Source organism: Spodoptera frugiperda, chromosome 13 (assembly GCF_023101765.2).
Source record: "Spodoptera frugiperda isolate SF20-4 chromosome 13, AGI-APGP_CSIRO_Sfru_2.0, whole genome shotgun sequence".
Lineage (NCBI taxonomy): Eukaryota > Metazoa > Arthropoda > Insecta > Lepidoptera > Noctuidae > Spodoptera > Spodoptera frugiperda.
The window spans coordinates 10,070,896-10,097,608 of NC_064224.1; the positions used below are offsets into that span (position 1 = coordinate 10,070,896).

The following is a 26,713-nucleotide window of genomic DNA, read 5'->3' on the forward strand; positions in this document are numbered from 1 at the left end:
TAATTAAATCTTGTCTTTCGTGTATTTTCTTTATAATATTCTTGTGTACTTCAGGACTCATTAAGTATGAATTGTGTAGAACTGTAATAGGGTAATTTTTATTTTAATGTCCGTCTTGTAGATTATTTTAAAGTATTAGACATGTATTTTTTATTTTCTTACGAAAGCAATATCTACGGAGATATATCGATTTGAAATATCGCAAAAAGAAAGGTGACGTCCCTTCTAGGTACATTTTTTACGTAGAAATGACGTATTGGCTGTCACTACTAAACTTTGGTTCATTTTATCTGAGTATTGTTTTCTTATTACGACAAAACAAAAAATACGTGTCTAATATTTTTCAATATTTAACTGACGGACTAAATAGATTTTAAATTTTCATACCCCGTCATCATCCCTGTTATTATATATTATGATGGAATAAATAAAACAAGTACATAAACAAACTATAATATATTTCTTTCTTAAAATACATTATTGCACTTACAATATCGAGTTCTACCTACGTGTTAATATAAAAATAAAGTTCTCTTAATTAACAATATAAACGTAGTTTTACATTTAAACTATTTACACGTAAAACGAAATAAATATAACATTTGATAGAAATTTAACAAATTTTGCTTTGCATGTTAGTATTGTGTTAGTACGATATATCATTATTTTATTAATTCTTGTTAGTTTAAAATTGTTTGCCAAACGTAAAAAGAAGTAAATGGGTGATTTTTCAAAAATTTACTTTTATTTCAACAAATCATTATTCTCCCGCGTTATTAAGCATCGTGGTAGCTTATTTATCATTCTTATTTTTATTGGATTGGTTGAGAGCAGTGTCACAGCTTAATTTTTTAAACCAAATTTTGTGTTGCAATCGGCAGAATTGTTAACTTTTGGTTGAGGATAATGACGCCGTTAACTTTTGTGTTTTTTTTTTGGAAAATCACCCAAACACAAGGTTTAAAACAATATAATGAATTAATAACTTGGACTATAGACGAGAATAAGTATGGCAACTGTGATATACTACACTTGGGAGCATAGGAACGGAGCTAATGGCATTTCTTTTTTTCATTTTAAAGAACCCTCTATAACTTAAGTTAATAAAAATAGTTTTACAACAAAATGCTTTTGTTTTAAAGATAATTAAATTGCCTTTCGTACGACATACGTTAAATATTTATCAAGGAATGATTAAGTAAAAATCGCTAGTGGCTCCGTTTGTTTGCTCCCAAGTGTAGTTAAAGAGATCGTGGGTATTAGAACAGAACAGAATATTATAATTTATTGAAATGTCTCTCACACACTAAAAAGACGTTGAATATAATGATTTTCTTTTTAATTTGTCGTGAAAATTTATAAAAATATCGATATTACTTAAAAATAAGTAATTATTATTGCAATGCAATATTAAAATATTTGTAACATACACAAACTGTACGTTCATTATAAAAGTGTCTTGCACAACGTCTCTATGTCGTAGCAATACGGTTGATTTTGCAACGACACGAAAAATAATTTATTGTATAACATTAATTGTATGAAAAGTAAATATTTAGCGACGTTCATGAGGTATGTATTGCAGACTATCAGTCGATATCGATCCTAAGTTACGTTAAACACGAATAAATTGCTTCTTACATTAATGAGCTCGACTTCACAACAGTAATTCATAATTATGTTCAGCTAAACAATTTCTTAGTTTCCTTTATAAACGTAACAAAACTTTTCTGTATAAAACTGTTCCTCGGGAACTTGCCTAAAAATGTATTCCCCTTAAGCCTATCATCAGTAACCTTAGTACGAATTTGCTTTACGTCGAACGAAACGAGAGCGTGTTCGGCGCTCTGATTGGTTGGTCATTCGCGTCGGCCAATCAGAGCGCCGAACGCGCTCTCGTTACGTTGCACACTCGTACTAAGGGTACATATACTTCTCTCTATAGCTGTATTCTCATTTACAAAGACCAATAGGTAAAAAAAAAATATAATATTTTGTGACTACTGAAAATTTCTAGATTTTCCAATCTGTACCTTATCATACCCGACGTACAAATCATTTTACAAAAGCAATTTTATCCCCAAGTCACATACAATCTTTATCTAGGTAAAACTAAACATACGACCGTAAACATTCAGAATGACTCCCTCTAGGCAAATGGCAGAAACACCAGTCGAATTTAATTATACCATACATTGATTTTTTTTATTTTATTTTTTTCTAAGCAACTAGTGTTTATGCTATTTATGTAGAGGAAGTATCAAAGATTTTCCGTCTAAAAATATTACACTGTCCCTTTCCCTCGTTCTCAATTAGAAAAAGATAACAACATTCCGAGAATATGCAAGTATTGTTAATAACCTGCGTTTTGTTAGTAAATAATGTTCCCAAAGCGTTCTAACGATACCTAGGTCACGACTAAACATACACTTATATTGTACTTAGTGTAAAACTACGCAGACTACATACATGTACATATGTATTGTATATACTACTTATATACAGCTGTCCGAGACACCAACCTCAAGAGAAAATGTAGCAAATATTATAACTATCGTGAGACATACTAAATTAACTAAAAATTACGGTTTACTTACGTATTATTAATGGAGAAAAGCTCTACTAGTTTCGAGTCACAGAGGGACTCTTAATTATGAGCAGCGTGCGCAGACGCGGCGACGTCACGCAGCATACTTGCATAGGCGTCAGTAGGCTGGCGTCCATTAATAAATACGTGAGTAAACCGTGATTTTTAGTTAATATTGTAACTGCCTTTAAATAGTTGGCATTAAAGCAGAAAAAGTTGGATAATCTTTGTTTTTCTACTAATTTCATTATTACCAGCTCGACATTGACGTCTCGGACACACTGCATGTATTCGTAAGAGTAGACGTGAGAGATCGGACCTGCAGCCTAACATTACTTCTGCCTCCATCGTGAATTTAAAGCAATAGTATCTGTCGATACTCGATAGGGGGCGCTTATGAGGTGCTTACATAGGACGTTTTCTAGGTTCTGTCCATACGGCAAATTCTTCAGCGCCCCTAGCGGGCACTAACGGAACTAAAATTTAACGTACAAAAATTTACGTCACCGCTATCGAGTATCGACAAATACTCGTTTAAAAATCACGGCAGAGGGCGCTGTTAGTACTTATATATCACACATAATTACTAATTTGGCATTTGATATGTTCATATAAGTTTACTGTACAAGAATAACAATTTAATTTAATATATACTTATCAAACGGAATCTCGACTTATGTGTGTAGATGTAGATATTCCATAGTTATCCAGCTATTTAGGCCAACGCGACAGACGGACAAACAAGTGTGGCGCGGATTCGTAAACAATCCAGTTATAATATGTAGATGAGCAGTGATATTTGGCATTTTAAGAATGATTTATTTAAAAGGGATGCTTTAACGTAGCTTAATTTAAATTATCTTAGGCTTTCTACATTGATGAAATTATGATGATTCTACGTTTTTGCAATATGCAGTTTTATTATGTTAAAACCTCTGTCACTTTTTTTGGTCTTATTTGTTTTTTTATTAACGTTGTTCCACATATAAATGCTGTCCGGTGTAGCCTGGTTTGAACCAATAACTTGATGTAAAACACGTTAATAAAAAACAAATAAGAAAAAAGTGACAGAGGTTTTAACATAATAAAACTGTACATTGCAAAAACCGAAAAACGTAAGAAAAATTTAAATATCTACCATTAAAAATTTAAATAATAACAATGACATAAAAATAAATGACATGAAAACTGAATTATTTACGAGCCCGCGTCCAGTGAGTTGAATAAATACTTACGCTACGTCACCCCTTGCCTCATGCGGCGTGGTGCTTCAAGTCGAAGATCTCCATCAACAAGGGTTCGATAGGGTTCACGTCCAGGTACACCCCGGTCACCTCCTCGGCCAACTTGCGCAGCTCCAGGATCTTCTGGATCAGTTTCAAGAAGGTCGATTTCGCTTCACATCCCGGGTAGACGCTTTCTAAGTAACGACGGAGGAGGTAGTAGTATGAATTCTGCAAAAAGAGAAAAATATTTTAAATACGTAAGTAGCAAAATATAGAAAATATTTTGACGTCCAGCATAAACGTCTCGAGATAATGGCGCATTTACATTAAGTCGGTTAGACCGTATTCGGCTGCAGGCCGTATTCGGTCACCAACTAATATAAACAATTAAACAGGTATTCGTTTGGCCGTATTAATTCGGTTTCGGTTAAACTGAATGCGGCCGGCCTTCGGTGACCGACCTACGACCGATCTAATGTAAACACGCCATAATAATGACCAGTTTAACCAATCACCCCTAAACTGACAATGAAATAAAAATCTGTAATAGTAGTGAAGATGTAATAGCTAAGCTTTGAATCTATGTGACCGTTTGCACTGATACTAAGCTATGCAGCTGTGCAAAGCAGCGCAGGTCGGGTATGTATCGATAGTAGGGAAGCCATCCATAGCACGCATCTTTCCATATAAAAAGCATAGCTTAGCTAAATCCGTTTCCACCAGTGCTATGTGTACCAATTAATATGATTGGTGGAAGCATCCACAGCAACGTAGCATAGCACATCTATTGTGGAAAATACACTAAATGTGTGTTTTCAAGAGACCGCCTTAATTACTCTGTTTCTCTACAATATTAACCAATTTCTATGTCTATACAAATAATGTCATTTTTCCTGTAACTATTAATATTTTTAGTCAGCCATAGATATATGTTATCGAATGTTATATGAAAGCGTTTCATTAAGTAGATAAGCAATTATTATTTACTTGTAATCGGGGAACATATCCGTCTCGATAACAATGGGTTTCCACTAGGATATATCAATTGTAATATGTCATATGACTGTGCATTTATTTACTTTTTGAGGTAAATAAAGTATTGTATAATTATGCCAGCGCCAATTGGCTTAGCCAGCCGATTATTTATTTATTGATTTGTTTTGAAAAAACGTTGCCCCACATTAGGATTTTCTCCTGTGTTGTGGGTGCGTTTACAAACATACAAGTTCACATACACATGACACCCAGACCCGAAACAACAATTTGTGGATCACACAAAAGAGTTGCTCCGTGCGGAATATTTTATAGGCCAGAAAAATAAGGGTTTCACCTCGGAATATGCGATCGGATATTCTATAGATGTGGTTTTAAAACTGATTGACTACCTCATTCGCCAAGTGGTTGCAAGTGCGAATGCCGGGCAAGGGGTTTCGGGTTCGATTCCCGGGTCGGGCGAAGTATACTGGGCATTTTTCGGTAAATTTTCGAAAATTTCTCAGAGGTAGCATGGTGTCTGGAAATGTGCCCGGTATATGGCAATAGGCTCACCACCTATTACGTGGGACTTACAACTTAAATAGTGAAAAGTGGGTGATATGTATGTATGTATGTATAGTTTTAAAACTAGTTCTAACTTGTCAAAATATATATTTTTTAGAAGTTATCAGATGAGCATCTCACATTCCGAGATCCGTGCCTTAACTACCCTTATTATCCCTGGCTATTAATGACCATAGTGCACAAGTTACCTGTTCCAGCTTGATGACGTCGGGATGCACGACCTTGGGCCGGTCGGGCGTGAACAGCAGGATGGCGGACATGATGAGGATGACGTGCTCGTCGGTGCGCCAGCGCGCCTCGAACGAGCGGATGAAGGAGTCGTGCGAGCGGTAGATGTTGCCCTTCGCCAGCTTCAGCACGTCCGTGCGGATGCTGCCGAACTGCTCCTGGCAGTGGGGGATCTGGGGACGAACGTTTATATGTTTATTATACACAAGTTAAAGTATGTTAATCAAATACGAGAGTAGACATTATTTTGTATCTTGTCTCATACTCATCATCATCAGCTAAGAGAAGTCCACTGCTGCACAAAGATCTCCCCTTGTACAAACCCCCTCCCATTGTCATCTATCTCCCCTTAGTAAATAATTATAACGGTTCACATGAACTAACGAGACCCCTATTCATGAGCAGTGAGTGACGCTTTACCTAAGTATGTCGTTATTTTTAATTAATTTAGTATGTCTAACATTGGACGTAATTTTTAGTTTTTTCTGGTATTTAAAATGTATGATAACAGGTACATTGATTTCAAATATCGCATGATTATCACTGTGGGTGCAAATAGTACGCGTAGTGTTTGTACACGAATACTTAAGACTCAATCAATTATTGATAAAATACATTTAGGATTTCCCAATATTATGAAATTCTCAGTACATTGTACTAATCGTCTTTGACAACAGTATCAATATTTATATCGGTAAGCATGTGATTAACGTTATATAATATTGAATTGAATGGGCCAGCTCGAACGGAGTGACACCACGGTTACAATGGAAACTGACGTGAAACAACGCTTGCGATGTGTTTCGCCGTGTGAGTGAGGTTATTTGAGACCCAATATTCTCCCTCCATTCCTAATCCCCAAAATCTTCAAATTTCCAATCCCTTAAAAGGTTAGCACAACGCACTTGTATCGCCTCTAGTGTTGATCCGTCCATGAGCATGGCTAATCCATGGATAGCGTCGATTGCTTACCATCAGGTGATCCGGGTACTTGTCATAATAATGTTATTTTATCATTACCTTCCACTGCTTCCTCTGTCCGTCGTACGTCATCGTACTCCTGAGCACCATCATCTCTATACAGCCGCCTTTCAGCAGCGCCACCTGGTGGGTAACAACAGAATATAATTATATATAACATATTGCTCAAAATAGTCTTAAATGGAAAAAAACTCATTAACGTTATTCCTAACTTCGGAATCTAACCCGAGACCTCTTACTCGACACTTGACCAAGGGTGCTTTTCCGCCAGAGATGTTTTATGCTACGTTGCTGTGGATGCGTTTGGCTTCCACCAATTATATTTATTGGTACACATAGCTTAGCACTGGTGGAAACGGACTTATGTCCGAATACTCAAACGCTAGTTAATTTTAAGACACTCTTAAAACTAGGTCTGTATTTATCAATTGATTATAAAATGACAGAGATAGCACGATATTTAAATACAACTTAAAATTGAGTAGCTTTTCAATATTCGGGCGTTAGCTAAGCTATGTTTTTTATGTAGAAAGATATGCGTGCTATGTATTGGATAGCTTTACTACTATCGATACATCGCATACTCGACCTGCGCAACTTCCTTGCACAGCTATATATATAGCTTAGCTAGCTAGCTTAGTTATCACAGCTTCGTAGCATAGCTACATAGCACATCTCTGGTGTAAAAGCATTTCAGAAATGTTTTGAAAAAACTAAGTCCACGTGAAAGACAACCGTGCGTGTGTGCGGTCTCAAGCTCTTCAATAATAAATAATCATAATTTTATAACATACCTGATCTTCCTCACACATATTCTTGAAGGCGTTGATTTTCTTCGCCATTTTAATAAACCGCCGTATTGCCACAGCGGTAAGGTTCACTATCGTGATCAGGCGCGGGTCGTGTTTGCCGTCTCCTCCCTGTTGACAAAATATATTTAAATTATATACTGGCTTATACATATGTAGTTAATTATTATTTGTTTCAATGTATAAATAATTAATAGCGACGAGTTTCGTGGTAGGTATTTGCCTATGTGTGGACATAAATTGATTTAATTGGTGACTGAATTGTATACAGTGATTTAAATACTTAAAAAAATTAAGACTTTTGTAAGAAGGTTCGTGTAGTATAAGACATTGAACCAAAGTTACTATATTTCAAGGTCTACGCATAGGGCCAACGTGGAGACGGTACCCTTAGTACGAGTTTCTTTTACGTTTAAAGTAATCGAAACGAGAGCGCCGGTTCGAATAAACCAATCAATCAGAGCGCCGGCTAGAATAAAGCAACCAATCAGAGCGCCGAACGCGTTCTCGTTTCGATCACTTTAAACGTAAAGCTAGTACTAAGGATACTGATCGCTTGATGGTAAGCCCCAGTACTGCATTCTGTCAGAGAAGTTACAATTAAATACGTTGCTGGCCTTTAAAAAAAGAGTAGTTACAAACGTTTCTTAAAGGTCGCATTAAAGAAAAGCCAAGCCCAACATTAGAAGTATTACAACTTAAGACGGGATATTTATCATGTTTATTAATGTCTATTTGTTTTCGATATGTTATTCGATAGTAATTAATTACATTGATAAACATGGTAAATATCCCGTCTTAAGTTCTAATGTTAAAAACTTATAAATATTGTTACATTTGTCGAATGTCGGACGTCACGTTACACGTTATACGTTACAGATCCTTTTATAAATATTGTTATCTTATCCGCGAGCCTTGTGTGCTGACGCCGTCTGCCACACAATGTCAGCCGATAGATTACACGATTTCGCACATTTTTAGCAAAGTAGTAATATTACACTTACAAAAACTATTAGCTAAAGTAGTAATATTACAACTAGATTATCTATGTATGGAAAAGGAAACAAAATTTCAGGTCTATTTTTCTAAGCATTCCTTGTTGGGCAGTTGAGTAGCTAGTTCCACTGATATAGCAAATATAAAGAGATGTCATATATACTGGATTTCCCTTTAACATAATACATGACATTTTACGGGAAGCGCGGGATGTTACAAACTACGCCCCTCAGTATTTTCCAACATGCAGGACAATTGGCAACGTGTTTGTAGTATACATTGCTAATTGTCCATATTTTAATGAGCCATTTTTTGAGTGCTTACAACCTATCTATACCTTTTTACAAAACGGGCGAAACTGACACAAGCAATGTCCATACGATTCACTACCTTGCGTTGTAAACAACAGGGTCGATATTACCTTGAACCCAGCCGAGCTGGCGGTCTCCCCCACGAGCTGTGTGACGTCATCGTCGATGGGGGCGTGCAGTGCTTTATTGGCTACTATCAGTTCGTTCAGCTTCGCACGTTCCACCTGGAATGGAGCAAATATGTTAATTATAGTGAGTTATATTCTCTGATACCTTTTTTTATTGATGGGGGGAAACTTTCAAAAGGCGCCTAGCTTTTTGGGGAAAAAACTAGGGAGTGTGGTATTTTTACCTCACTAAAACCTCCCCGGTGGCCACTTTCCGTACTTAAAGGAGACACCGGGTCCTCTTAGTAGACTCTCAAGGGTCCATATTTATTAAGACGCTGTCTGAACGTAGTTTCTTTAGATATGGTTAATCCTATGTCTCACATAGGTTGTGGATGATACTTTACGAGGGCTCTTGCTCAGGGTGATGTCATACATTTGAATAACATTATTATACATGTTCCCAAATATTCCAAATACCAATTAGCATGAATTAGTACCTACTGTATGATTTGATGCAAGCATACAACCATATAAGGTATTAAAATTAAATGTTTCATACACAATTCACGGGCACGTCATTTAAAAGTTATTTACCAACGTCATATAACCGGAAAATTTGACTCAGAAATGATACCTAGGAAATGACCATTCAGAACATGTACCTAGGTAATACTATAAGCGAATATTTAAGTCTAATTATAATAGTTATTATACGTGTACTAGCTACTTCCGCGCGGTTTCACCCGCTCTGGTCGGCTCCTATTGATCATAGCGCGATGTTTTATAGCCTATATACTTCCTCGATAAATGCACTATGCAACACAAAAAGAATTATTCAAATCGGACCACTAGTGAGATTAGCGCGTTCAAACAAACAAACAAACAATCAAACAAACTCTCCAGCTTTATAATATTAGTATATTAGTATTTCTGGGGAACTATACCATATATTGCTTTGGCCAAAAGCCCGCAATTTGGGGATGAAATAATATGTGGTGAGTTAATCAATAGATAAAAACTTCCTGACTATTCTGCATGTGTTAAGTATGACTGCTCTCTGCAGGAGTGTGAATGTGAGGGGATGTAGAACAAGAGTATTTAGACTTGTGTGTAATGTTTTAGGAATGACGCCTGTGCTACATATAATGATGAAATAATTATCATTACTATTAACAGCCCACAGCTGGACTAACTGGACTTTGAGCCTTCTCCAGATAATATAATACATAAGATAATATATCACATACATCATAAAATAAGTATATATCAATATAATATTTTCCCCATAGTGCCTCTGCAAATAGGTCAACTTGCCAAATATAGGCACATGTCTGATATATTTAGGTTCCGCGAAAGTGTTTCAAGTGTCTGCAGTTATCTAATCACACGCTAATCAATACCATCGAGTCACGTGACGAGTACATTTCTAAAATATCGTTTAGCTAAATAATACACCGTGCCGTTTTTTTTGCTCAACTTGGTAGGGGCACTGCCTTGCCTCCATATAATTTATGATATTTATACTATTTATGGGAAGGCCTTGACTGCACGGTTGGCGCATTGGTTAGGTGACCGGCTGCTGTGCAATGTGACGCAGAGTCGATTCTCGCACCGGCCAATAAGTGATAATGGCATTTTCTGAGTAAAATTACCATTATTAACCCGGAGTCAGGAAGTTCAGCGGTGCTCGTGGCTCGGAAAGCACGTAAAGCCGTTGGTTCTGCGCCTGACTGACCTTTGGTGATAGATCACCTTAGTTAGAACTCAGGTTCCTGAGCTGCTTGCCAAGCATGGGGGTTATGGTGAACCTATTCACACAAGAGATCTTTATTCAGCAATGGATGCTCTCTACTCAGTTTGACGATGATGTTGAAAGAAAGATACGTCTTAATACAAGGACCAGAAAGTGTCATTGAGTGCTACTCATTTCTCCCCTTTTATATGGGGTTGACGCTATAACTGGTGAACATTCATACCTCAGCCTACGCCTTCCAGTGTAAACATGTGTATTGCTTAGTTAAAGAGAGTGGAGACGTCAGTTACCTCGTTCAGTTCCCGGGAGGAGCCGCTGCACGGACTGACGGACGTGTATGCCTCGAACTCCAGCTTGATCGCCTCACACAATATCGACTCCATCGAATTTGGCTCTATTCTGAAAACGATAAAACGTAGGATTTTATATAAACAGACATTTTGTTTGGGTAATGATACGGATAACAGATTGGACAAGGAAAATTATTGTTATTTTCTCTGCTTTAAAATTTTCAGTAGGTGTAGTATGGGGACTGGATACTTAGAAACGTTTACGATGTATGATAATTATCTTGCTTTCTATTACATGGGATTTATAGTATCACTTCTGGGAATAAAAAGAGATATTTTGTTATGTTTAACAAATATATGAACGTTATAAATTTAGTACGTGTAGCTAGCTATTGCGAAACTAATGATTGTAATAAGTACCTAATGAGAAAGTAAATAAATTAAATCACACATTCAATAAGTACTTCATTTATTATCTCCGCAACATAGTAGCGTGATTAAAACATAATTAATTTATAAATATCATTTATCAAATAAATCAGGATTATCTGCAAAGCCAACGTCACGCCATCTGTGAAGCAAGTTGTGTAACGTTGGACCGCACGCCAATATTTTTGTATTCTCTTTGTACTTGAACACTTTTTAAGAGAAAATCATTCAATGACTTCTCCCGCCTTGGGCGAGAGGGAGCGTCAGACTCTTACTGACTAAAAACCACCCCGTTCCTACTCCTGCTTTTCGAGCCGGAGCCGTGGTAAACCCGCTAGGTAGTCCGCAGCTCCGGAGTACTTGAACACAGTGACTAGCAGAAATAAAAAGTACACAATCTTTATCGACAGTGGCTGTTGCCACGCAGATGTGTGTGTACAAGACACCGTCATAAGCCGATAATTAACTCGCGAATATCTATATCTTATCGCTTTGCACCGACCAGAAAGATTTAAGATTGTTGAATCATCGACAATACGTCGCCGCGTGTTTTGTTAGGGATATACTTATATTGTCAAATATCTGATTATATTATACCTATCGTGCACTGCTTTATTTTCCTTATACAAGGACAATAAGTACTTTAAGTTGTACTTGTACCTTATTTGCGCAACGAATAGGTAGTAATGCGCAAATGTTTTAGCGCAAAGCTCCTTCTTTGCGCAACTTGCGCTAATAATGCATTTGAGTGTAAAATATGGTTGTGCCTAAAGTTATTAATCAAGATATCTTTTGTTACAATGTAGTAGGTTTAGATAGTACCTACCTTTTTATTTTGATATTGAAATAGGTACCATATACGTATGTAGCCGTAAGATTACATTACATTGTACCTGTATCATAAAGCATAACCTATCTCTTGAGATGTCTCATTGCTTACCTATTATCATAAACTTTTCGAGTACCTATTACTTACCTACTGTAAAGGCATATTGCGTTTTATATACAATGAGGTTACTATATATAATATCTGCGTAAATCACTACGTACTAACATGCAGTCGGAAGTAAAAATCGGTGCAGTGATAGAATGAACCAAAGCCTTGTATTATTTATATAATACTTTATCACGCAAATAAATGAGTTAAAAAATATTGATAATCCCCACTGATATACTTGTCTACCTACCTATTTTTAGTGTATTTTTGTATGTAAAATATAAATTTTATATCCATAGATATATATGGATATAAATCTAGATATTTAGATATCTTTGTAAATTCAAATATACCTATATAGTATTTTATTTTATATTTAGTTACTGTTTTGTCTGTTTGCTATGATATTAAGCTATCACTTATTTTGTATGATGATTAATAATTAATATATCAAGAGCAAATAAACATTATGTAACTAATTAATAGGTATTTTACAACGATTATGAAAGTTCGAACAATAGATATGTAATTGTATTGTAATTGTAGCTTTAAAATATTAATATCTAAGTCTGGATGTAAGTAATAATGTGATAACCATTAGTGGGTAAGCTAAATTAACTAGAAAAATGCTAGGAGAAAATAAATTGGAGTCTTTTCTTCATAAGCTAGTTGTCCCCTTTTTATCACTAAGTATGTTATTAGTTCCAAGTAAAGGAATTAAATTACTGTTAAGAAATAAAAGATTTTCCTGGTAGGTACAATTAAGATTATTATGAAATCTTCTAAGCAATACAATGCTGACCCCAAGGACAGTGCGATTAAAAGTGGCGGTGACTACTAGACCATATGGCAAAGATATCTAGGTAGGTATTTGGCTCCTAGGGATGTGCCATAACAGGCGTTGCACCATGGGGGTACCGGAACAGGTCTAAATAGAGGACTCGGTGCCCCTTATCGGTGCTGAAGGTGGCCACCAAGTTAGTTTTAGTGAGGTAAAAATCCCACACTCCCTATAGTCTTTCTCCCCCAAAAGCTAGGTACCTTTTGATGGCTTCCCACCGTCATTAAAAATGGCATGTATTTGGCTATATGCACTTCAAGATAATCACAAACCGACCAAAGTACCTTCTAGTATTCACAATCAAGAGGTAAACAGTAAGTGTTATCCCTAACAAGTTTTGTTTGTTATCTAAACAAAGATAGAGTTTGGGCCACTCGATGGCGCACAGCGGCTGAGTCACCAGTATTGTTGTATTGCTTTGAATCATCAGCAGGTGCACTATCTCAGCGAGGTCGACTGATAACGCGCGTTTATACTCTACTACTAAACTTACGTTTACTATACTTAGGTATTTTATCAAACATAATACATATAATAACCATTTCTTCAGTCAGGCAGAGCGGTATATTTTTGAAATGGGACACGCCCGCCACAATCTCCCTAAACCGCTGCAACTCCTGTAAGCCAGGCTCTACAGTAGATACAACCGTGAAAACACCGGAACACTGAAGTCCGGCGCTTCGCAGGGACATGAATGACCGTCTTGGATCCCGCAACAAATAAAAACGAGGGCGGTACTTGTTAATTGTAACATCTATTCTTCGCTAGTTATGTTATGTACACATAAACACAAACATGTATATTACAAAATACTGAGAATTTTTGGAAAACAGCAAATCTAAATCATATTTTGCTTGGACCGAAAACAATACTTCTTGTTCAGTAGTTGCACTACACACTTGATATAAGTAAGTAGGTACTTAAGTGAGTCAGTATATAATTGGACGTTTTAAGCTGCTTACTTCATTTATTGGATCGATGACAATTCGTGTAGTGCGTGTTTGCGTTTGGGAGCCATTTATGTTAGTTATCACGCACAGCCAATGCCTGCAAACCATCGACCTAGCCGACATATAAGGAAATATTTATGATTTCCGCCTTGCTGCATAATTTATTTTATCAAATAGTCAAATCTACACAGGCGTAGGCGGAAAAATAGAGGTCCTGTGGAGGTACATAGAATATAGAAAGAACAGAGTGCCACCTGCTATTTATGATCCGAATGCCGGTGCCAGACACTTGCGCACTTGCTTGTTTACATTGTGGCATGGATATAATGGCATCAAATCTACGTACGTACAATTATACCGTATGGATAAGACTCTTATACAATTTTTTTTTCTACCATATTTATTATCGTCTATACTGACAATGTGCAAAAAAATGAGCCAAAATGGCCCAGTAGTTAAGCCAAAAATTGCATTTTTCTTTTTGAGCAAATGTAACCACTCTTTGTAAACACGACACGGGTCAATGACTGCACTACGACGCGACGTTGCCGCTCTTCTGTTTTGGTTCGCAAAATGGGAAAAGAATTGGTAGCTATTATACCAATTCTTATAACCTAACTAGACCCAAAATAAGATTATACGTGCATCATCGTCCACCAATCCGTATTTTATACGAAATAATCGCAATAAATCTTTAATTAACATTGTAGGTACCAAATTAAGTTCTTTACTCCATTTAATTTGAAAATAAGAAAACGCATTTCATAACCTGTGTGCACACAACCTGCAACTACAACTAGTTACAATACTTTTATTATGACAAGAACGAATAAAATTACCTTTTTGGGTTACGCCTAATCCGGGCAAACACACACACACACACATCCGTCTTTAAAATGTTTTCTTTAAACGACAACGTGGATTTCTCACGTATTTAATTCATTAAATACCACAAGCACAGAGTTTACTGCCACAAATTTTCATAATAATAATTAATTTACAGTTACAATCACAATTTAAGTATTTACTTGCACTCAGAAAACAAATCATAACAAAATTCCGCGTAAAGCTCAAGTTTAAACTGTTTTGTTTTCAAACAAACTACGAAGTAGTTCCTACACCAACCACACGGCAGCACACGAATATCGATGATGTACTTACTAGTTCGGCATTTTTCCATAGATGGCACTTTTACCAATTCTCCAAATTATTAATCAAAATTAACTAAATTATGAATTTCTGTATGTTTGACATTCGTAACGAATTAATGAGTCAAAGTACGTATTTATTTACGTTTCTAACTAAGCTTTTATAGTATAAACTGTTTTGTTTTCAAACAAACTACGAAGTAGTTCCTACACCAACCTCACGGCAGCCCACGAATATCGATGATGTACTTACTAGTTTGGCATTTTTTCCATAGATGGCACTTTTATCAATTCTCCAAATTATTAATCAAAATTAACTAAATTATGAATTTCTGTATGATGTTTGACATTCGTATCGAATTAATGAGTCAAAGTACGTATTTATTTACGTTTCTAACTAAGCTTTTATAGTATAAACTGTTTTGTTTTCAAACAAACTACGAAGTAGTTCTTACACCAACCTCACGGCAGCACACGAATATCGATGATGTACTTACTAGTTTGGCATTTTTTCCATAGATGGCACTTTTATCAATTCTCCAAATTATTAATCAAAATTAACTAAATTATGAATTTCTGTATGATGTTTGACATTCGTATCGAATTAATGAGTCAAAGTACGTATTTATTTACGTTTCTAACTAAGCTGAATATGACACATGTAAGAAAGAGAAGATAGCGATAGTGCGAATATCGTCTAGTTGACTCGCACTCGTTGTCAGTAAATAATGAAGCGAAGTAGTCAGTTTTAATACCCTTATTCATCATCGGTAATTCAAAATATTATTGCAACCAAATATCGGGTAGATAATAGTTATCAAGAGTAGCCACAACGGCAAATAACACCCATGTCTACCTACTTGTAACTCATTCGGCGTTGAGGCTAGGGTTGCCAACTTCTTAACTTAGGAAAAAAATGTATGAGAAAAAAAGGGATTTTTCAAATTTGATGTTTTTAGTGCTTAAAAACTTTTTTGTGTGTTAACAATTTTTTGTTATCTTTATCACAGTAAATGAATTGTGATAGGTTTACGTTTTTTTTTTTTGTATCCTAGAATGTAAGTGTTTTGGCTCCCGCTGTAAACTTTCATTTTGATGTTAATAAATAAATAAAACTTGTTTGATAATCAACATTTAAATTGAAAAAAATAAACAAATCGTTTTTAATTAAACTTTTGTCTACCTGCTGCCTACTTTAGAATTATGTCTGCACAACTTTTTTAGTGAAAGCTGACTATTCACTCGCTATCGACAAAATTGTACAGAAATGAAATGACGTGGGTTTTGTTTTATTTCATTATAGCAAGTGAATTGAGTGATATTTGTATAAATGTCACAGTCTAATATCATTCTCAGTCATTCTAATATTTCGTTTAATGATTATAAACTATTAATGCTAAAGAAGAAAAAAAACTTTAAGTAAACATAATGTGTATTTTGTTTATGCATCACAGTAAAGGTTGAAAATAAAGTATTTTTGCAAACTTTATTTAAATGTAAACGCATAAAGTATAATTACCAAAAACAAAGTAAGATAAGTTACGTTATTAGAAAGTATGGTAGGCAACCCTAGTTGCGGCGGTTGTTCCTTGGCGACGCCGCCGCGCCGGCGCCAATTGATGAAACGAACGTTCGTTTTCCGACCTATCCCATAAAAAATTGCGAATATTTATTTTTCAAAGATCTTTAATAAATTAGTAATAATTTTACGTAAATAAATAGAAGTATTAACATCAGAGAAACAAAACTGATAGGTAGTAGATACATTGGCCAGCAGATCAACCTACTCCAATATGTCAAATGGATTTTCGACTTTATGTCAATACAATAAAGTTGAAGATGTAACAGAAAAGGATAGGTAGCAGCGCTGTGCGGTCGGTTTCTTTTGACGGCTTTTCGCGGAAGACAAGTGGCGCGCGCGGCGGCATCGTGAAAGGGGTATGTACCCTTTCGTTTGTTTTGAGTAAAGCCGCCGCGCCGGCGCCGTGCGCTTTTGGCACGCGCCGATTCATCAGTTCACTGCTAGCCTTCCGGGATAGTGTGTGTGCTTTTCGCAACCTTCGGTGGATTACGCGCGCGTTGTGTTCAACTGTTGTTATTAGTTTTTCGTTTAGTTCTTAGTTTTATTATTATTTAGTTTTTTACTGTGAAATAGACACTGACATTAGTATTTTAGTTAATTGTGTAATTTAGGTAATTTTCGTTTATTTTACTTTTTAGTGTGTGTGTGTGTGTGTGTGTTGTGCCGAAATGCCGCGACATTATTACAGTGCTGCAGAGTACACGGACATGATTTTGATGTACGGTGAATGTCATCAGAATGCAGCGTTGACTCTGCGGACTTATCGAGAGAGATACGGAGCGTCTCGTCACTGCCCGACTGATGTTCGTACAATTATTAGTGCTGTACAAAGACTCAGAGACAATCAGCCGCTGATGCCTAATACCCATGATGGAGTTGCTGGACAGCAAACTTCATCGAACTTGGAACAAAGGGTTTTAACCCATTTTCGTAATAATCCAACCTGCAGTCTTAGGCAAGCAGGGCGTACGTTTCACGTGCACCATCGGACGATACACCGAATCCTCAAAAAGGACAAAGTACGTCCGTACAAGTACTGTAAGGTGCAGGCGCTGCTGCCACGTGACAAGCCCGTGAGAGAAATGTATTGTCGCTGGGTGTTAGACCGGATTGCTCAAGACCAACATTTCGTGAGAAATGTATTTTGGACAGACGAAAGCACATTCACTCGAAACGGCATGTGGAACCGACAGACCATGCGACACTGGAGCCATACCAATCCCCACTTAGTAAGGGAATCAGCGCATCAGTACCGGTTTTCCGTAAATGTTTGGGCCGGCATTCACGGAGAAAACATAGTGGGTCCGTTTTTCATTGACGGAAATCTGAATGCTCAGAAGTTCTTAGAACTCTGTGACGGTCCAATTTCTGAGTATTTAGATGGATTGTCTGTGGCAGCAAACTCAAGGGTATGGTTTCAGTTGGACGGAGCTCCTGTAGTGTGTGTGACACCTCGCGCCTATAAGTAGTGTAAGTTAGTCGTTTAAGATAGTCAATTAAAGTTATTCGTAAGACAAACACGTCTCCTTATTACGCTCCCTAACCACACAACATTGCATGGCGACCCTGCCAGTGCTGCCACGCGGGCAGCGCTGAGCACGAGTACAGAGTAGAAATATGGATTTTATAAAATAAAAAGACCCTAAAATGTGTGGGCTAAAAGTGCATAATAGTGAAAAAGTGGAGATGATTGCTGGCTGCCGGGTGTTGTCGATGCAGCCAGATGAGGACCTGCAGGGAGCAGTAAGTGTCCGAGAGGATGGAGCCGGGAGATGTTGGCCACCAGGGAGCGTCCGAGATTATCTCCGCTACCCTAGCCACGCAGAATGGAATAACCGGACTTCAATAGTGTTGTGTGTGTTTTTTTTTTTATAATAATGTGATAAGTAAGTGGATATGGACACTAATTAGTAAATAAATATAAAATTAAAATATTATTAGGGGCCCAATATTATATTAATGTAAGGAATATTATAATTAGATAATTTTAGCGCTATGTTTTTTTAGAATGGTACTTAAGTTTTTAGAATAGTGTTTACGCCTGTTGACAATCAGTTTTTTTTTCTTTGGTAAATTCTGTAAGTATTTTTTGTTTTCCGAAATAATGTAAAATTTTGTAATTATATAGTATGCATAGCATGAGTAATGGGGATTGAAGGAATGTTCCCATGCCCATATAGGTAGATGATGTCATACGGAGTGTCAGATTGTATTGGAAGAATCGTGTTACTTGACACCGAGTAACAATAACAACTGCACTTTGGTTTTGTCTTATGAAATTAATAATTAGATGAATGAAATTTGATATCAGCAAAGCTTTGGAATGTGTTCATTGTTTGTAAAAGTTTGTAAGTTTGGTTTTTAGATAATTTGGAATGACTTGGTACACAAGTTTTGGCGTGTGACTGAAGGCTGATCACCTAAGGACAACGTATAATTTTGTCAACCAAGCAATTCAATTAGATTGTGTTATGTTGGTTTGTGATAGTTAAATGATAAGTAATTAATAAATATAATAGGTACACATGGTAAGGTACAGTTTAGTGGTCATGTCCTTAGTTCGATCATGGTGTAGACGAGCTCTCTCTGTGAGAATCTATTGGAGGTCAATAGAAACCTTAAAATAATATTGACACTAAATGTAGAATGAATAAAGTGAGCACAAATATAATGAAATGAAGAATGGTGAATAATATAATGAAATAAATAAAATGAAAAGCAGGTACCGGAGAGTCCTGTATAAATGTAATGTGCTCACATGTGTATAATATAATGTATGTACCTTACGACAATGGTAGTGGAATAAGTTAAATAAAATAAAATGTTTTAATGTGTACCTAGTTATAAAGGTAATGATGGTTTATGGAGAATGATTTTATTATTATGAAAATAAAATATGTAATAGAGATAAATAGAATCAACATTTTGTAACAATTGTCAACAGTGCGGTTAATATATTTAGATTTTTTTTTCCGTTAGGTTTAAATTTCCAAAAAAAAAAAAAAAATTATTAAAATAATCTTTTTTTTTCCAAAAAACGGGGGAGGTGTAGTGTGTGTGACACCTCGCGCCTATAAGTAGAGTAAGTTAGTCGTATAAGATAGAGTCAATAAAAGTTATTCATAAGACAAAGACGTCTCCTTAATTGCTCCCTAACTCACGTCATTGCACTCCTCCACACTCCGTACTCCTTGCAAGAGAGCGGCTGAACATAATGTTTGGTGACCAATGGATTGGGCGCTTTGGTCCCCAAAGGTGGCCGGCACGATCGCCCGACCTAACACCCCTGGACTTTTTTTTATGGGGATTCATTAAAAATGAAGTATACGCGAGGTTATCAGAAAGCGAAGCTGAGCTCCGAACACGGATTGTCGACGCTTTCGATAAATTAAAAACAATGGCCTTGGATCCTGACCGAAATTTATTGCGCAGGGTTCGACACAATATCGTACGGCGATATGTGTCCAAAACCGTGGTGGACACATTGAACATTTAAAAATTTAACTGGGCCATTACTTAATTGTGGTGTGTGCAAAGAAAGTGGCGAGAAATCGCATTCGCAAGGGTAGCCTCCAAAGATAATCCATGATCATTCATCACAACAACTCAATAAGCAGAGTGAATGAGCCGGCATGTCATCGTGTGTGTGTGTGTGTCGCCCGAACGCAGACGCCACGTTGCCGCTCTTCTGGGGTCAAGGTACGTTGATACACGGAGTGTATCTTCTTTGAATTTATTTTATTATTTGTTTTGTTTGAAAATTTCACTTTTTTAATTTAAGGTTTTTGTTTACATTTTTGTTGGATTGTACTTCTATGTAATAGTTTTACTTTATAGTATAAATTATTGTATAAGAGCGATACACATACTGTATGAGTACTTCATTAGCTTCTACCACATTTAGTCATTTGGGTGCTTTTGCATATAAGTGGGCCAGTTAAGAGTAGGGACTAATTGGGGTATTTGTATTTTTTTTGAGAATATATTTAGTGACCTTTATCGTCGCTACCAATAGACAACCGGAACACCAGAGAAGACATAACTGCGTTGTTTGTCGGACTTTGTATTTGGGTAACTATTTTGAAGATGGGCGTTATTTTTTTATTAGTTATCTTTCTAAAGGACGAAAAACTAAAGAGAATATAAAAACAAATGGAAATAGAAAAATGAAAACGACTGCACGATTGTTGCAGCAGGGCAATCGATTGCTGTAGGGCCGAGTACAATGTCGCGGGTTCGATTCCCGCGCGCAATATTTTTTTTAGTAACCCTCATTTTGTTTGTTCCTGGTCTGGGTGTGATGTGTACCTATGTGAATTAACATCACAGGAGAAAATTGGAACTTAAAACGGGATATTTACCATGTTTTTCTATTTCTATGAGTTTCCGATATTTCGGCACTGTTGCAAGCGCCATGATCACGGATAAACTGGAGTAAATGCGGGTGGATGTTTACGAGTAGACAAATCGGTCTACCCTCTTTCTAGTTAGTTTTTTGCTTTGACATTACTTATTAATATCGGAAACACATAAAAATTGAAAAACATGGTAAATATCCCGTTTTAATTTCCAATTCTAGTGTTAGAGTGACCATGTCAGTTTAAAAACTTATAACAGGAGAAAATATTATTGTGTGGCAACTTATGCTTACCTCTCCACATCCTGCAGTATATCCCTGGCCTTGTTGACGTCGGGGTTGGTGCTGGTGGACGGGATCTCCTCGCAGACGTGCTGCGGCCGAGCCTCCCTCGCCGCGGGTTTGTCACTATTTGTCAATATTGATCTGTCAATTACAATCACTACATTGTGGCGTCTACATGTGTGACCAATGGGTGATTGATGTATGAATGCAACAGCTTATCGTGATGAGTGGGTGTTTCTTTAAAAAAGTAAATATGCAACATGATAATTATTCAAAGAAGCAAAACTCTTATTTAATTAAGTATGAACTATTAAACATATAACGGCATTATATGTTGATCCGGTCTCAATTCAAAATGTTTAAATTAAGATCGATTGTTGATATTTGTTATAACTAGTTATGGATTGTATAAAAATCTTGAATTGATCTAGATTTTGGATTGATTATTGATTTCAGCTGTTATATTAATGCTGATTAAATTTTAAACATCAGTATTCCTGATACAGTAAAACAGTTTAAGTTTTCAAAATCATTACTTTACTTCAACGGTCATAATTCTGAACTTTGCATTGAGGATAATTTAGGACTTTAGGTTTACATCAAAGTTATTCAAAGAAATATTCAGAAGCATGAAAAACAAAAACAAGCATTTGTGGTTTATACCACAGTAAATAGAATTTAGTTTGAAGTTTATTTACTGAGCAAGCTATAAATTCTAGACCATAAGTAACTAGCATCATTTTACAAAAACTAGTTGTAAGCAGATTTTTCTAGTTATCTACATAATTAATTTATCTTTGATATTACTTATTAGTACTGTCTTTTAACACAATTCTGAATTAGATTTGAAACATAATAGTTAGGTACATAAGAGAGTGAGTATTTCTGTGACATATAACTAGATGATTACCACCTTGACATTATGTATGTATATGTTTAAAATGCCAAAGGTCAAGTAGATATAGTAGATTATTTATATTTGTATATATTTAAACGACAATGTAAGTAAGCTTTTCTACAATTTGACGTCAACATCCACTTACTCATATCTACTAGGTACAATGATCAATTTGGTTTTCCAAGTAATTCATTCATATTTTCTAGAGAAGTACGTCAAAATTACTGCAGTCATAAGGAAAAATATAACTTGAAATTACTTAAATTTTCCTTGAAAACAGACTGACTAATTACTGAAATATTATAAAGGTGTCCAAATATTTTCTTTATAAGTACCTTGTTATATGTGAATGTTACACATTAAAGTATTGATCGCTAATAAATATGGAAAATAGTAATTAATGTATGTAGGTTCATTGACAAAAGTTGCTTAGTAACAACTGCAGTAAATGTCGACTTCAGCTATTTTTAAAAACTATCTGGGGCAACTGTTTGTAGAGTACAGCATTAGGCAGTTTTGTGTTATAATTAAAATTATTATTAATCAAGAAGATTTCTAATTAGAATAATATATCTAAAAAGTAAATAAGATAACATTCACACACACACACACACACACACACACACACACACTCACACACATCTATTAGAAGTCAGTTATGTTAAAATTTTAATGTATAAAAAGAATACAACTATGAAAAAGTTACCTCTAAAGGCCTTGATCCTCTATAAATTATTCTATGCTCTATGATACATGGCCAAATAGGTTGTTATGTTAAATATAGATTTTTATAAGGTTAGTTTGCAATATCCGGCCTTGGTTGACAAAGTATGTTCACAAATTGATACCAAGGTCATTCACTGTGCTCCCAAGACTCTCAAACTAGGATATTAGGCTACATAGGTACTGTGTTCACAGAGTATTAATGTTTACTTAATATTTCACAAGGCCATTATCATACAGATGCTAGCGTTAATTAAATGATCATTGAAAATCTTCAACAACATCTGCCAATAAGTAATATTATTAATAATATTGTAATTTGTTTACTTAAAATTTCATTTCATAAAATACTTTTTGGTCCATAATTTTACCTTTAAATATTTTTAGGTACTTGATATTTTTCTTAATTGATATGACCTACTTTAGTGAGTAAAATAAGTATTTAAATCTTTTTAAATATGAATTTGAATACAAACCTTATACTATTCTGCTTTGGTGGCTCTACTGGGTACATGTTGTTACTGTCAACATTTTCATACATATTGTATGAGTCCATCATCCTCTGGTCATATATCTGTCTGTTGATGATAGACTTCTCGTCTATTGGGTACACCTTCATAGGGTACGGCTGCTCGTTGGTGGGTACAGGTGGGGCTGGAGTGTAGTTGTACAGCGGGGAGTGTAAGGAGGCTTCCAGGTCACTGGCCAGTGGGGACTGCACTGTGCTACTAGGGCTACATGTCGTACTGAGAGTGTCATACTGTATTACAGTGTCCTGCAGCGGGATGAGCCCAGTATCCCCCTCATCATCCCTCTTCAAATTCTTCGAGCTAGTGACCGCGTCGTCAGGATCGCGCTGCCGTTTCCTAGCTCTGTTTTCTTCTATTTTCCGTCTCTTTTCCGCCTTGTCCTCTTCCGACATGATGAATTCCTTCACCATGCCTATTGACAAACACTTTTCTAACCGACATTTTTGACAAAACCTCCTCGTCACCACTGTGATTACGCAGTTGTTCGTGAACGGACATTTGAACTCTTTACTAGCCAAGGCGTTTCGTCTAAAGAACGCCTTGCAACTCTCGCACGAGATCGCGTTAAAGTTGTAACCTAGGGCCTTATCACCACACACTAAACATATTTTCTGTAAACTTGAGAGCACTTCTTTCTTCTGAGCACTGGCATCGTCCTTCTTATCACTGTTATTATCCATTTTAGCTAATATAAACACTCACTCACTTCCAGTTACTTGACAAAATATGGAATTCAATTTCATAGTAAACTTTTCCACTTGTTCCCATCGCGTGCGTCCGACATACGCTATCACACGTTACGTGAAAGTGATTATCAGTAATATTTGCTGTTTGCAACGATAACTTTGTATTTCGCTAAAATATTTCGAGATAAATACATAGCAGAAACATATCGGGTGACTAATGACATAAGTCATTGTGTGTGCGTTTGACAGTTGTGGTTAGTGACGTCGGAAACGTCAAACGTAGTAAACATTTATTATCTGTTACAGCTTTTTATTGCGTTCTAAATTCTAAAAATAAAGATTTTTAGTTTAATGTTTTATTCATAGAACGAAAGATCTACGTTTTGTAAAGAAAAATCTTAAAATATATAGAAAAATAATTTGAAATCTTCAAATGGGTACTTTATAATTGAATCACAGTACTAAACTTTCAGCTGTGTATCGTGTATTTTTCACAATCTATCTTTGAGATAGACCTACAATATTATATGCTATAATTTTAAGGCGATATTTACATATTTATAATCATAGCAGGGACAAATGCCTTAACTTTTAAAAAATTTTAAGCATTATAACTTGGCGAAAATTCCTAAGCATTTGTGTAATTTTATTGATCTGTGATCGATGATCATTTGATCATACAACTTCATCCTATGGAAAGTTACATATACGAAGTAGGTACATAATTATTTCTCAATTTATGTGCTTAATGTATGTTACCTCATACCCAACATTAGTAGTAAAAGTGTAATTTAACATGTAATGTAAAAACACCACCTTTTTTACTTGGCCGTTGACTTTGTACTCATTGACGTATAAATAATGTTCAATGGCCAGACATATCACTTTAACTATAGGTAATAATAAAGAAATCACAGTAAGGACCCATAGACTTACCACGAATATGTCTATATTTTCATTACTCTTTAGAGATAAACAAGCAGCTCCGTCGAAGCTTGGTTAGCTTTTTACAGAATGGCTTTTGGTGCGATAGGTACACACACACAACATCACGTTTTTTATCCCCGAAGGAGTAGGCAGAGGTGCACATTATAATGTACACCCACTTTTCATCATTTGTGTTGTAAGTCCCATGTAATAGGGAGTGAGCCTATTGCCATATACCGGGCACAATTGACAGACTCCGTGCTGAAATGTTGCTGAGAAACTTGACCTGACCCGGGAATCGAACCCGAGACCCCTTCCCGACAGTCGCACTTGCGATCACTCGACCAACGAGGCAGTTTTTGGTAGGATAATATTTAACTATTAACATTTCACATTGAATAAATGCTATTTGACTTTTACAGCTCACGTAGGCTCACGCTTTTGTCTTGGGCTATTGACCACCCACAAGGTGGACCTAATTAGGGTCTCAAGTAGCCAAGTCCCTTGGAACCGGTCTATCTTAAAATCGGCCTACCGGGACATCTATGTTCAGCAGTGTATCGTCTATCGCTTATACCACGGGAAGTGCTCTGAGGAATTGTTTGGTCTAATATCTGCCGCGTCTTTTCGCCATCGACCTACACGACAGCACTTCCATCCTCATCATATGGTTGGCAGGCCACAATGTGCGCTTCTCTAGAAACTTTCTGCCTCGCACAGCAAAACTGTATAGTATATAACTGTATAGTAGAATGAGCAGTATTTCCGAACCGATACAACCTTCAAACCTTCAAGAAAAGAGCGTATTCCTTTTTAAAATGCCACCTGTGACTCCTCTGGTGTTGTACCTGACTCGGTGGCTGATAGTCTAATGATGATAAATAATGGTACGTCATTAAGGATTTTTATTATTACAACAAATACATACATAATAAGAAGATCTTCGGTCAGAAGATAAGCATTGTCATTCAACGTAGTAATGCTGACAGTCATCTAGGAACGTTCCCCAGTGACAGTGATGGGAACGAGTACCTCGACGCCTAACGCCTTTATTTTAGTTTTAAGTTAGTTTTTATTCCTTTTTTTATATTTTTAAGTTGTAGATACATAATTATTTATGCACCTCTGTCTACCCTTTTGAAGAATGGTAGACGAGACGAGGTACATTTTAAGAGACGAACGTGAATACATGATCAATGACGTTTTGCAAAAACGTATTCAATAGAAATGTATGCAGGCGAACGTGCCATTACGTAGAAATAACGAAGTAAACAAACGATTGTGTAATATCAGCTAAAGTTATGTGTATGATGCGAAATGTGCGAGGTCCACAGTTTCGCGGGTACGTCGAGTCAGCAGTTTTGTGTCGCAGGCTATAACTGAGATTCGTAGTTATAATAAACGTTTTATATTCTTCAAATCTTTAATAGAATATTATACAAGTGAGTATTATTTATACTAAAGTGATTATTACATATTTTGTCTGTTAGTACATAATATAATACCTAATATTAACAGCTATCAGTCACTCAGTCACTAAGTATTACCAAGAATCTAGGTGAGAACCCT

The 26,713-nt window shown here is 36.1% G+C and overlaps 1 protein-coding gene and 1 long non-coding RNA gene across 3 annotated transcripts; both read right to left on the reverse strand.

The window, feature by feature from the left end:
• Positions 1-441: 441 nt before the first annotated feature.
• Positions 442-24,462, reverse strand: LOC118270436 (nuclear hormone receptor HR96). Of its 2 annotated transcripts, none has more exons than XM_035586023.2 (8): positions 23,478-24,462; positions 21,390-21,503; positions 10,852-10,960; positions 8,809-8,922; positions 7,377-7,502; positions 6,622-6,705; positions 5,562-5,774; positions 442-4,041 (listed from the first exon to the last, which is right to left on the reverse strand). In XM_035586023.2, exons 1-8 carry the CDS (start codon positions 24,209-24,211, stop codon positions 3,841-3,843), a joined length of 1,695 nt encoding a protein of 564 aa, XP_035441916.2. In that variant the 5' UTR covers positions 24,212-24,462; the 3' UTR covers positions 442-3,840. The 2 variants fall into 2 exon arrangements, with proteins under 2 accessions (XP_035441916.2, XP_035441915.2); XM_035586022.2 differs by having other exon boundaries at positions 21,390-21,521.
• LOC126911343 (uncharacterized) lies at positions 14,361-15,848 on the reverse strand. Its single transcript, XR_007705877.1, has 2 exons — positions 15,618-15,848; positions 14,361-15,373 (listed from the first exon to the last, which is right to left on the reverse strand). It is a non-coding gene; the product is annotated as an uncharacterized LOC126911343 (long non-coding RNA).
• Positions 24,463-26,713: the final 2,251 nt, after the last annotated feature.

Coding starts and splice junctions, on each gene's coding strand:
- LOC118270436 (XM_035586022.2), bottom strand. CDS start 24,211: ATGGATAATAACAGTGATAAGAAGGACGATGCCAGTGCTCAGAAGAAA. Junction 10,961..21,389: donor ATACTGCAGGATGTGGAGAG/GTAAGCATAAGT, acceptor TATCGTTTTCAG/AATAGAGCCAAATTCGATGG. Junction 8,923..10,851: donor CCTCCCGGGAACTGAACGAG/GTAACTGACGTC, acceptor GCTCCATTCCAG/GTGGAACGTGCGAAGCTGAA.